The following is a 13,238-nucleotide window of genomic DNA, read 5'->3' on the forward strand; positions in this document are numbered from 1 at the left end:
AGGGAGCTGACATTCGTCCAATGACAGCTTTTTGGGGTCATGTGGCTAGCATGACTAAGCCGCTTCTAGCGAAACCAGAGCAGTGCACAGAAACGCCGTTTACCTTCCCGTCAAAGCAGTACCTATTTATCTACTTGCACTTTGACGTGCTTTCGAAGTGCTAGGTGGGCAGGAGCTGGGACTGAGCAATGGGAGCTCACCCCATCACAGGGATTCGAACTGTCAACCTTCCGATCAGCAAGCCCTAGGCTCAGTGGTTTAGACCACAGCGCCACCCACGTCCCCCATCACATTTGTATATCCCACCTTATTTCTAGGGCAGCCAGGGCAGCATAGATGGGAACACCCCCATCTTATCCTATCAGGCCTGTAAAATGAGATAAGACAAAAGGTAGTGTGACTTTGATAAGAACACTTCCTGGTAGTTTGTTTTAGTGACTAGGTGGGTGGAGTAAGGTTAGATCAGGAAAAAAGCCGTTCTGGCCAGCCTGCATGTCCTTAATTTTAGCTTGATCTGCTGAAATCAGGTGATCATTTCATGGCATGGCGATAAGAATTTCCACTGCAAATCTTTACATGTCTTGCAGCTGTTAAAGCCATATAAGCAGGGACCTGTTTTGAAAAAGTTGGCAAGACTTTTAATGGTTGTATGAATATGTGCCATTAGGATTTTCTGCCTCAAGTAACAAAATGTCTTTGTCCCAGAAACCATTACTGGTTTTTATAAGGTTGCCCTTATAGCAACTTATTTAAGAATAGCCTTATTGGAATACTTTTGGGTAGGTAACTTTATTTATACAGTCTGAGGTCTAGTGTTGCCGGGATCACAGTACAAGGCAAGCATGATCACCCCCCAAAAGTTGTGTGATTTTTAATGAGGTCTAGGTCCAGGGCCATCTTTACCCAGGGGGTGCAAGGGGTGCGGGGCGCCCGGGTGCTGAATTCTGAGTGGCACCAGGCACCCGCCACTGCAGCCACCTAAGCGTATTGTATTGAGCTGCTATGCGGCAGCGGGGGTCAGCAGCACCTTTGACATGACTGATCTCGTGCCACCTGCCTGCTAATGATGCTGCAGGGAGAGCTCTCTGAAAAGTATCGCTCAAAGCCGGGAGGAGGGGGAGCGACAGAAAGGAGGGAGAGACAGACAGAAAAAGAACGTGCCTATCTAGCAACGGGAGCGTGCACAGGATCCGGAAGAAGGACTCGTATATGCACGCTCGCAAGGGCCCTCCCAGCTCCTCTAGAAATAAGGTTGCTCCTACAATGAAAGGCTGCCCAAGATGGCTCTTCCACACATGTGCACAATGCCCGCCTGTCTCATCTTTCAGACACCTCCCTACGACCGTAAGCGCATGCGTGGAGTTTTTACACCGACTCCCAATGTGTTCTTTGTCTTCTTTAGAAAAGCTGGTTTTAAACAACAACAAAAAACCCTCCTTTTGGAGCTGCGCAGGTGTGAGCGCTATTCATCAAATGATAATAGTGACATAAAAGTTTATTTGGGGGGGGTTGGTGGATCTTTGCACCCTGGCGGCGCATATGCTAAAGACGGCCCTGTCTAGGTCTAGTGCTCTTTACACCTAGTAACATGCCGTGTGGTGTGTCGAGGGAGGGGGAGACCTCCTCTCCATAGAAGGCTGTCTTCCACTGATTGATCTAACAGTTGGTCCATCTAATGTACTGTCTACGCTGACAGGTGTTCTCCAGGATTCCAGATGGATCTTCTCCCAGCCCTACCTGAAGATATCAGAAGTTGAGCCAGTGACCTTCTGCATGCAAGGCAGGTGTTCTGCCACTGAGCTATGAACCATTGAGCTCCATCCCTCTGCTGCCAAAACAGCAACAAAGGGAATGTGGGCACAGGAAGCTCAGTGCAGGTGAGAGAAGGGTCAGGTCCCACCATACTCCCAATGACATCATTAGGGTGACAGAATCCAAAGAGAGAATAAATCAAGCTCTTTTCTGAGTTCTTGAGACAGAGTTCATTTTTTCCAAGCCTGCCATGGGACATGCACCCCATCAATGATTAACACATTTATGGATGTTTCTTGATTCCCTGTTGAGGCATTACTCATGTGAAAGAGCAACACAAGTTTAAAGGGCTGCACTTTTAGCCCTGTCCCCATTGTCATGCTTCTTTGTGCCCAGGTGTAACTTTTGCAGTTGGGAGCCTTTTCTATCCATGAAGGCTCCCTGTGTTGTTTCAGGATATTGCAGGTGTGTGTGAACCAATCCCCAAATAACAGAGGCAGATTTGGGGCAGTGCAACTGGTTCCCTTCAGTGGATGCTGAGCCTAGAGAACAATGCAGGGCATCACAGCTATGATGAAGTGAATTGAGCAGAACAGAAAGCAAGAGATTGGGGGCCTCGCAAGGGCGCCACTGAAATTTGAAAGACCAAAGTCTGCCCTGTAACTGTCTGCTAAAGGTGAAGACCAGACTTCACTATGGCCTGGCCTATTTGCATAGCATTTCCCTGAGGGGAAAGAGTGGACAGTACCACTTCAGACTCCAGGTGCAGGGAGTGCCATTTTTGAATGTGCACTCATGTTAAAGAAAAGGAAGAAAAACTTTCTTGCAAGTATTAATAATAAAACTACCCGAGCTTATCAGGGAGATGCAGCCAAACTTGTGTCATACTTTGCGTTTATATTTCCAGGAAGTGACTTGATCGTGGATGGAGGACTTGACCTGGCATGTGTAACAGAGACTTGATTGGGTGAAACAGATGGGCCTGTCCTTGCCGCTGTTTGTCCACCAGGTTTCTCTTACTCACAGTAACCCAGGTCATGTGGGCGGGGAGGGGGGCTGCAGTGATTTTTAGACACTGTCATATCCAGAAAGCGGTGTTGGGGGATGAGTGTTCAGAGCCCTGGGCTCTCACTTGTGGGGTGCCTCAGGGTTCCATCCTCTTCCCCATCCTTTTTAACATCTATATGAAGCCACTGGGAGGGATCATTGGGGCTTGGACTGGGTGTTCATCAGTATGCACATGATACCAAACACTCTCTTTTAAGTCAGAACCAGTGAGGGCGGTGAATGTCCTGTGTGAGTGTCTGGAGACAGTTGGAGGATGGATGGCAGCTAACAGATTGAGGTTGAATCTTGACAAGACAAGTACTGTTTTGTGGGGACAGGGGGCGGGCAGGTGGGGGGGACTCCATGGTCCTGAATGAAGTAACTGTGCCCCTGAAGGACCAGGTGTGTAGCCTAGGAGTCATTTTGGACTCACAGCTGTCCATGGAGGAGCAGGTCAATTCTGTATCCAGGGCAGCTGTCTACCAGCTCCATCTGGTACGCAGGCTGAGACCCTACCTGCCCGCAGACTGTCTCACCAGAGTGGTGCATGCTCTGGTTATCTCCCACTTGGACTACTGCAATGCACTCTATGTGGGGCTACCTTTGAAGGTGACCCAGAAACTAACTAATCCAGAATGCGGCAGTTAGATGGTGACTGGGAATGGCCACCAAGACCATATAACACTGGTCCTGAAAGACCTACATTGGCTCCCAGCATGTTTCCGAACACAATTCAAAGTGTTGGTGTTGACCTTTAAAGCCCTAAATGGCTTCAGCCCAGTATCCCTGAAGTAGCGTCTCCAACCCCATTGTTCAGCCCAGACACTGAGGTCCAGCTCTGAGGGCCTTCTGGCATCTGAAGGCAACCCTGTTTAGCAAAGTTTTTAATGTTTGGTGTTTTATCTCTTTATTGTTGTTGCTGTTGTTGTTGTTGTTAATATTCTGTTGGGAGCCACCCAGAGTGGTAGGGAAACCCAGCCAGATGGGCGGAATATAAATAATAAATTATTATTAGTAGTAGTAGTAGTATTAGCATTTGGGGTTTGTTTTTGTTCTGTTTTCTAACTTAGGGAAGCATTCAGAACTGTAAGACACACCTGCAGTCAGCACACCTCAGCTCTGCCGCCTCAGGGCTCCACTACCTTATTTTACTGCATGTGAGGCCTAAGCTGGAAAGCTTTGCATTTCAAACATTGAAAGTTCAGTGTGTGCTTTTGATCATTGCAATCACTGATGAATGTGCACATATGAAGCAGCCCAAGTTATGACTGAACAGAAACAATTATGGTCACAGGGCTACTATAACTGTGCTCTGCAGAGGTACTGCCAGGTTATGGAATAGTTTAGAGGCACCCAGAAAGTCCTTAGTTTCACCTCCAGTCTCTGGTTGTTTGTTTGTATGTTAGTTGCTTTGTGTGTGTTTTTTCCTTCACTGTTCTCTTCCTGTGGTGGCGTTCAGGTTTTCTCTGTGTTGGGTTTCTTCATCTGAAAGTCATCTGTTTCTACAGGGTCATGTACCCCTCCAAAGAAATGCATGCTTTCCTTAGATGGTTGTTTTCGTAATGGTGATTTAAAAGTAGATGCAAAGTGTGAATGCTGCCTGCCTAGGCTCAACTTCTTTCTCGATCCACTGTGCAGCATGGTGAATTGAGCACAGTTGAGTGCTTCAGGCTGAACAACTTGAATGTGAAAAGATTTCAAAAGTGCCAAGGGTTTTTAAAAAAACATTTTTTAGAAAAGCTTTTTCTGCCAGCATGTAGTGCACTGATTTTTAAAAAAATAAAAAGGTTTCTTGAGATTTTTCATAATACATTAAAGACAAACTAATCTAAACAAAAATAAAAACACAAGAGGAGAGAGAGAGAGAGATGCAAAGTTCTCCCTCATAGGTAGATCTTAACTCTTATTCCACACAGAAAAAGGTGAGCCCTCCCAGTTGTCACCTAGGTGCTTCCCTTTCTTCACCCAGCCTTGTACCCTGGGAGATCTTCACTTCCCTGCCTCTCACACAGGGTTGTTCATCAGCTAGCCTATGCTACTGTTTTGGAAGGGGAGAATTAATGTGATTGCTAACATTTCACTAGCATTCTCTATCCCCTCCCCCGCTTTTAATGCACTAAATTCTGAGCTGTGCCCCTCAAGGGAACTGCCAGAGTGCCATGAGAAATAAATTACAAATGAATTTCTATAACCAAGGTATCAACCTTTAGAGAAGGCTGCTTGCTACACCTCTAGTTTGTTCTGGTCCTGCACCCTTCTTAACTGGACTCATTTGGAGGATGGGTGGTTTTGTCTCATCTCTTAGTATTGGTTGCTATTAGATAATCCACTCACTTCTAATGCAGAGATGTAGCCATTATCTGCCCTGAGAAGTGGCACCCCCAGAATAGTGATTCGTAGGAGTCTAGCAGGTAGTCCTTATGCTTTTGTTGCAAATGTTCAAAAACTTGAACATTCAAAAGTTGAACAGCAAAGTGGAATTTGCTGCCAAGTAGTGTGGTGGAGTCTCCTTCTTTGGAGGTCTTTAAGCAGAGGCTTGACAGCCATCTGTCAGGAATGCTTGGATGGTGTTTCCTGCTTGGCAGGGGGTTGGACTGGATGGCCCTTGTGGTCTCTTCCAGCTCTATGATTCTATGAAACTTTCTAAGATGTAAGAATGAAGTGTGCTTCAATTTTTTTGTTCAATAAAGGACCCTTGACTTTTAGAATTTGGGGGATTGCTGCTTTAACCCAGTGTTTTTCAACCACTGTTCCGCGGCACACTAGTGTGCCGCGAGATGTTGCCTGGTGTGCCGTGGGAAAAATTGAAAAATTCAAGATAATTACTTTATATATAGTCAATATAGGCACAGAGTTAAATTTTTTAACATTTTCTAATGGTGGTGTGCCTCGTGATTTTTTTCATGAAACAAGTGTGCCTTTGCCCAAAAAAGGTTGAAAAACACTGCTTTAACCATGATATGGAATACAGAAATTTACCCAGTGAAGCATTTATTGGCAGAGGCATTTTGGTGCCTGAAGTAAAAATATCTAAATGGTGAAACTTCCTTGCACCCTGCCACATGGAGCGATGAACTAGCTAGTTTTTTTCTGCACATACTCAATTAAAGTAAATACAGCAATCATTTCAATTAAGTTTGTATGGGATAACTTTCCAGTGAATGGGTCAGACGCGGGTTGTGTACACATTACTGGCTTAACACAGCTAGGTCATTCTTTTTCTCAATTTGGATCAAAGCTCATTGAGGGGAAGACACAGCAAAATGTAATATCCCATTAGAAACAGCTGGATAGATGTGGATTGTAGACAACATCCTGTGTACACAGCTTCCCAAACCAGTGGTGAGAACCAGTGTGTACCCAGCCTCAGTCAGATCTGGATTGCTTTTAATCTTGTTCAGACATTAACTGAACTTAGGGGCAAACCAAGGCAAGAAGGAAAGGTGTCTGGACTACCAGTTCCCAATAGCAGCAAGGCACCATGGCAGACACATAGCAAAAGGGTCAGTGGGCCCCGTTCTCATCCGTGCTAGGATGGATCATGGCATAAATTGCCATGGCCAATGGTATGTGCCATAAGTATGGAACACATTGAAATAGGCAAATTATTGGAGTCTTAAGGTGGCTATGCTGTGCTGTACCACAGGTCAGGCATGGGTCCCACACCAGCACACAGCAAGGAAGCACTTCCCTCCCACCAGAAATACTGCTTTGGCAATGGGAGCTAGTCTTACCTGCTACAACTACTGTAGTCACCAACTGACCCGGGAGTATTAAATAATGTTGCTGGGGAAATAATTGAAAAGGCCTTATACTCCTGCTTCCTATTTCCATGGGAGGTAATTTGTGGGAATGTTCACCTCCTACCGCTTACAGCAGCATAGAATATTAGCACTAAGCAAAGGAGAAGGGGGCAGGGATTACGTGTGAGGCTGGGCTTCCCACGTATCAGTTTATTTGGACAGCAGATTCTAGAGTGGGTGCTATTTTTCACCCTCCCATTTTTGCACATGGGTTGGGTTTTTCTTTTTTTAATTTCACTTTCAGACTACAAACCATATTATTTAGTAGGGAGCTAGGCTACTGACCTATGAACAAGTCCAACTGAATTCATTAAGACTTACTTCTGAGTAAGCAGCACTAGGATTGTGCTATACTGTCAACTTCACACACACTTAGGACTGCATGTAATGGTCATAGTCCTGTCTACTTGCTATCTTTTAAACCTTGCAGAAGTTTGTGTATTTATTGGACTTGGCTTGCAGTGCTTGAGGAGGGGTTAACTCTTCCCTCCATTAACTGTTTTCCCAGTGTAAATCCCCCTTAGTTGCTCTTTGCCTTGTTAGGGAGAGGGACTCTGTCTGGATACAACTTTACACATTGGAGAAGAGGAAAAATAGACCCAATGTATATATTTGGGAAGTGGCAGAAATTCCTTATTTTTTCAGGATTTATAAAACACACAACAAAAGTTAGTTAACATATATATATATTTATATATGGCAGTTTTCTTTATTGATTGCTTGATGTAAAACAATATCAATTGGCAACTGTTTTCACACATTACAAAAAATATTAAACTTGGCTCAGTCTGCAATCATTTAAGCACAGCCATATTAATTAACAAAACAAATCCCCCCAATAAAAACTAAAAAAAACCAAAACCCTATCAAATAGAGCATTTACAAATGCACAAGACACAGGCCGCTTTGGCTTTATGGGAAAATATCTTCTAGATTTTTTTTTAAAAAAAAATCTTTAACATAAATAAGTTAGTATAATTTCTCAGTGTCTTTACAAAGTTATGTACACAGGTACAATTCAAAACTTTATTTTTTAAAACATAAAGGCAATGTAAAAAATACTGTTTAAAGATGTAGTTTTCCTTTCATTTACCCAGCCATGAACATGGGACGTGAGTGAGATGAAGAGAGGTTGAAGTTCAGGGTTTTATTAATTTTCCTTCCATTCTATTCAGATGATGTATTTCTAAATTACTTTTGAATTCATTTATAGTAATATATTATAGGTGGCAGAAATAAAAAGAAATAGAATTGAACACTTAAAGTGTCCTGGAGCAGGAGCAGGACCCTTTATGCTGCTACATAATGGAAACATAGTTCCTCCATAAAGTCTAGGGCACAATTCCATGGAACATTCTTCTGCACTTGCTGTGAGCTTGATGTCTTCCACAACTGCCATTCATTTTAGTGGGATTTAGCATAGGCAAACTTCCCACTGGAATGTGCTCTGAATAAGTAGAAATTTCACCAGCAAATTCTATCAATCTGCTGTAGCCAGTGTTAACATTGATTTTTAGATTCCATTAAAAGGAACAGTACATCTCTAAGAAATAAACACATATGCTGCTTCTCTTCATACAAATCTCTGCTTTCTGGATCTTGGAAGCAGATTTTTGAACCCATCACCTTTTACCACCCCCACCCCTTCCCAGAACAAACTAACCCCCAAAATGGGGGGGGGGGGTTGCAAGGAGAGGTTTATGTGCTACATAATGTAGGAACTATATACACAGGTAGTACATTGAAGCAAATGAGGAGAAACTTAATTGCAGAATGCTACATCCAATGCTTTAAGAGGCAGCTCTTTTAAGAGTGCCTGACTTTAGTGTTATTAAATTATGGGTTTGTTTTGTTTCAGTGCGTGTACAAGTTCTCCACTGAGGAGAATCAGTGATATGTTTTCTTTCTTTTTTCATATATAAACTCTGCATCTTCCTTGTTTCATGAACTTGATGCCTTCAAAGAACAAGGAAATGAATGTTCTTAATTCTGAAATTAAAGAAGAGAGCGGGCATTAAGTTGGTGAAGACTACAATAGCTCATTTCATTATTAAAGGTACAAAAAGTCACAAATGGCTATCAAAACACACAGTTGGTCAACACTGTTGCTAAAGGTGGATCAAGGTTCTACTTTCAACTTGGGGCAGAAATGCTGTGTACAACTAATCACTACTTGTTAAGTATACCATAACTTGTCTCACCCAACCAACCAATTTTGTATGTGTGGTTTTTTAATAGCCTATCCAATAGAAGCATATTTGTCAGGTTAAACTCTGTTCTGTCAGATTCTGACAGAAGCCTCCAGATTCTGCTAAGCAACACCCATCATGTGCCCGATTTCATCCTAGTTCAGACCACAGCTAGTCACAAATAGAAACACCCACACCAGTGATGTCCATCAAGACTTTCATAGGCAAATAGGTCCCCTACCTTCAAGAAACCTGCAATATATATTTTGACAGAGGTGATGACAGCAGACAAGAAATAAGGGAGGGGAGACCTGTACTGGCTCTGTCTGCCCCAGCCCTACCACCAACTCCATCCAAGGGAACAGTATTTTTCAAATCAAAAGTTGGCATGGCTACCTGTAGGTGGGGTACATCTAAATTGTTGTGAGGCACTGCTAATTTTGGCTGTTTTCTGGTGATGGGGAAGCACTGAAAACAAAAAATTGCAAACTCCCAATTTCTTTAATGCAGTTTTCCTTTCAAATAACCAAATCAACAGAAACAGTTGACTTTACCCACTTGCCCCTGCTCACCGAAACAGAATGGATTTCTTTAAAAGTATCTGGTTCCAAAGCTTAACCTTTCTACTCATTTGTAGGTCATGTTTGTCAACTTTCTTTACAACATTACTGCTCTAAAAACTCTACTCAGGGGCTGCATTTCCTATACTCTTGTCTCTTTAATTAAGAATTTGTATTCCCCAGGTAGCTTTGTGTCACTACTATTAAGACAAAGTCCTAAAATCATTTCACTATCAAGTTCTATTGAGCTCAGTAGGGCTTACTTCTGAGTAAAGTGTTGGGCTGCAAGCATTTTAAGGATGGTAGACAAAAGTTCACCATATCCAAAAGCCAAATTAGACTACATATTTGAGCTGAAGTAGTATTTTATTTAAAAAGAAGACAAAACCAGTATTTGCAGAGAACAGCCTTGCTTGAACATGTCCATTAATATTAAACCAGAACAACATTGTTCATTACAGTTAAGTGTAGAATAAGAATCAGTGTGGGGGGGAATGCAATCTCTTTAGTACACTCATTAATTAATGTGGCTAGCAGCTCAACAGTAAATACAAACGAAGCATGTGCAAATTTACTCAGAATTAAGTCCTATGGAGTTTAATGAAGCTCTGCTTCCCAGTTAGCATGGATAGGATTACAGCCCTAATTGGAAATATGTTCTCCAGGTTTTGGTTACTTTCTAATTAAACTAACTCCCACTGAAATCAATGAGTAAAAGTGGTATGGATCAGGCTGTAGGTGTGTTTTTAAGATTACAAAAATGACACACAAGAGTCCTGTTCTGATATTATCCCCTCAGCTTGACAAAATTGCACTGACTAATTTGCAAAGGTTTACCAATAAACTCAATCCACGCAAGGTACTGAGGTGCTCTCATAATGCAACCTTCATTTTCTGCCATCTGTAGAGATTTCACTAATGCTATCAGGAAAGGAAACCCACCTAATAAACAATTTACGTTTGATGCTGTCTTGGGCTGGATTTCTTGGGTGTTTGTTCCACTGAGCAGGCACTGGAAGAGTCTTCTGAAATAGCCTCTTCTGTCATGTTGGCTCTTTTGTTTCGAGGAGAGGAATCTAGGAGGGTGGGGGAGAAGCTTAATGTTAAAAATATATTTGCTGCCAGATCTTGTACTAAATATGAAGGAGGCAGTCAAATGAAGGGGGTGGGAGAAAACACATCACATAAGCCACTCCTTGAGTCATCTGCCATTTGCAGGAAAGATGGGGCAACAAAGTTGCATGCCTTGATTATATGGTCTCTCACTATTTGCTGCATCAGAAAGAATACCAAGTTCTGTAGAGTTGGGTTGGTGGCAGGGGGAGCCCAGGCCATTTGATTTGGGAACCTGATGCCCAGCGAACCCTTCACCTCCCTATGAGGGCAGACAACAATTTTCAAGTCACTTATTTTAGAGTAGTCCCACTGGCTTCAGTTGCACTGCTCCAAAACAAAATAGATGTGGCATTTGAAGCTCACTACTAACCTTAATATCCCCAAGATTAAAACACCCCAGCCCCAAATATGTGGAAGTCACTGTCATCCATTTCAGTGGAACCACCTAGCCTGCCTGACAGCTTGGGTTGTGGTTTTTAGGTCAACTTATGCTTTGGAGTTCCCCTGCTGCTTTATGGGAGACTTTTCCCCCTAAACAACTATCCTGAGGACTGCAACCTTGAAAAAGCACAGCTAACACAAGTGCCTCAAATGACTGTTGATACAAAGTACATTGCCCTAAGCTCCTTGTAGAAAGGGTAGGATACAATCTTAGTATAGATCAAGAACAAGTAAGTAGGATGCACTTCCTAATAAAATCCATTTGGAAGCAAAGAGATGTCCTTTCCCTCAACTAACTGCTTGGCTTGGCTTTAAAAAGAAGAATACAAATCAACGGAGTCCCAGTAGTTAGCATAATGAAACATCCATACTTCGAAGTAGTTTATCTCGAACTGCCAGATGCTGGGAGCAAACAGAAAGACTCTTGCCCAGTGTGATTTCCCAGCGGCACCTGGCTGGCTGGCTGCAGCTGCTGCTGCTAGAATGCTAGACTAGATGGACCTTTGGTCTGATCCAGCAACGCCGTTCACGGGCAGGTCTCTCCTTAATGCAACCCCGAGCTGGCCTGTTTGCTTTCAGGAGAGAGAACCAAGTGGGTACTTTACCGTCCGAAGCAGGTCGTTTCCTTGGCCCGGAGCTGTGGCCCACTAAATCTGTGGCAGCGCCCGCTGCTCCAGTCTCTTGCTCTGGCCCCCGCGCGGCGGCGTCCTCCTCCTCTTCGGAGATTCCCTGAGAGCGCCGAAGCACCGTCGCCGGGCAGTTGCCGTTGACATCCAAGCCCCCCAAGCGCGGCGGCGGCGGCGGCGGCGGCGGCGGCGGGTGCCGCTGGCTGCCGGCCTTGGCTCGGCTTCGGCTCAGCCGGGGGGGTCTGCTGTAGAAGTCGGGCAGGGCATCCTTGGCCACGGCTTGCCACTCGTACCTGCCTTCCAGGGGCTGGTAGCGCTGGAAATCGAAGTTCCACTTGCTCCGGCCGGCCTCTTCCAGCTCCCGGTTGTGCTTCTCCAGCTCCCGGGCCAGCTTGTCGTGGTCCACCGGGCCGAAGAGGCTCCGGCAAGCCGACGGCTTCGGGTAGTCTGCCTGCCGGGCTTCCATCCTCTCCAGCGTCGGGCTCCCATTCGATAGGCGGACGTTGGACATCGCCCGGAGCTGTCCCCCGCCGCCTGCACCGTCCGCGGCGGTTGGATCGGCGTCTTGAAAATCTCTCTCCTGAGAGCGAGATCCGTCGACCGATCGGTCGATCCCGACGAGCCCCGCGCCCTCGGTCTTGCGCGAAGGGGGAGAGGTAAGCGGGCGGGTTTAAAACCTGAGCCCGACCGAGATGAAGACTTCAAAACAAAAACACATCGAAACCTTCCCCCCCCCCCCGCAACCAAGCAGCAGCAGCAGCAGCAGCAGAGCAGCCCTTGCATAAGCCAGAGGCGGGGAAAGACGGAGGGAGGAGAGGAGGGACGGGGGGGGGGCAAAGCACCCTGATATCCAGGCGGAATGTCTTATTGCGGACCAAGTGCACCAGCAAGGGGAGGGGGGAGGAAGGAGGAAGCGGATCGCGGAGGCGGGGTGGGGGGGGAGAGCAGCAGCAGCGCCTAAACAAATAGCTGGGCTTCTTCCCCCACGAAACGCGACGGGAGGCGAGTGCTGCCCGTGGTGCGGATCCTGCGCTTGCAGAGGGCGCTTTTGCAAAAAAAGCCTCGTCCCGGTGTCAACGCTTTGCTGTGCGTGTGTTTAAAGGGGGGGGGGGGAGAGACGAGCCTTTTTTTCACCCAGTGGCCCAATATGGCGATTGAAGGGAGGCGGACGGAGGAGAACCTGATTGACACGGCCCGTCTATTTAAACGGAGGCGACGCGCCATTGGCTCGAGCCGTGGGCGCCGCCCCGTCGCCGCGCTGGGGGCTCTCGCAGAACGAGCGCCGCTTTGTAAAGGTGGCCGGGAAGGAGGCGCGCGTCGAGGGGCGGAGGGAGGCCGGGAGGCCGGCTGGGCGGAGGCGCCGCCGCCAGGCCCACGGGTCGCCCTCGGTCTCCCTGGGCCCGGCTGAGCCGGTATCTCTCGGGGGACTCCGAGGCGGGCATTGCATTGCAGAATCCTGCAGCCCGCGAGCTGATCCTTTGGGGGCAGCCCGACTTGGTAGGCTGCCCAACGGCGGAACGTTTTCTTCTATTCGGTTAGTTCATGAAATTTATACACCGCTTGATTGTAAAAGCACAAGCAAGCAAACAAACAAATCCCTCAAAGCGAGAAAACGATAAAATCGAGAGAAATTCGCAGCTATACTTTAAAACATACAAAAGCTAGAATGCTGGAACAGATTGAGATTTGGAAACAACAAATTAA

The 13,238-nt window shown here is 45.7% G+C and overlaps 1 protein-coding gene across 2 annotated transcripts; it reads right to left on the bottom strand.

Moving 5' to 3' along the window:
• Positions 1 to 7,271: 7,271 nt before the first annotated feature.
• CDKN1B (cyclin dependent kinase inhibitor 1B) lies at positions 7,272 to 12,275 on the bottom strand. 2 transcript variants are annotated; one of them, XM_033148234.1, is made up of 3 exons: positions 11,514 to 12,268; positions 10,294 to 10,427; positions 7,272 to 8,591 (listed from the first exon to the last, which is right to left on the bottom strand). In XM_033148234.1, exons 1-2 carry the CDS (start codon positions 12,043 to 12,045, stop codon positions 10,306 to 10,308), a joined length of 654 nt encoding a protein of 217 aa, XP_033004125.1. In that variant the 5' UTR covers positions 12,046 to 12,268; the 3' UTR covers positions 7,272 to 8,591; positions 10,294 to 10,305. The 2 variants fall into 2 exon arrangements, with proteins under 2 accessions (XP_033004125.1, XP_033004126.1); XM_033148235.1 differs by lacking the exon at positions 10,294 to 10,427 and having other exon boundaries at positions 11,514 to 12,275.
• Positions 12,276 to 13,238: the final 963 nt, after the last annotated feature.

This window comes from Lacerta agilis, chromosome 5 (assembly GCF_009819535.1).
Source record: "Lacerta agilis isolate rLacAgi1 chromosome 5, rLacAgi1.pri, whole genome shotgun sequence".
NCBI lineage: Eukaryota > Metazoa > Chordata > Lepidosauria > Squamata > Lacertidae > Lacerta > Lacerta agilis.

What these genes read in the sequence shown, in the direction of transcription:
- CDKN1B (XM_033148234.1), bottom strand. Translation starts at nt 12,045, where the DNA reads ATGTCCAACGTCCGCCTATCGAATGGGAGCCCGACGCTGGAGAGGATG. An exon ending in GAAACGACCTGCTTCGGACG is followed by an intron (nt 10,428 to 11,513) that starts GTAAAGTACCCA and finishes CCACCCTCCTAG; the next exon opens with ATTCCTCTCCTCGAAACAAA.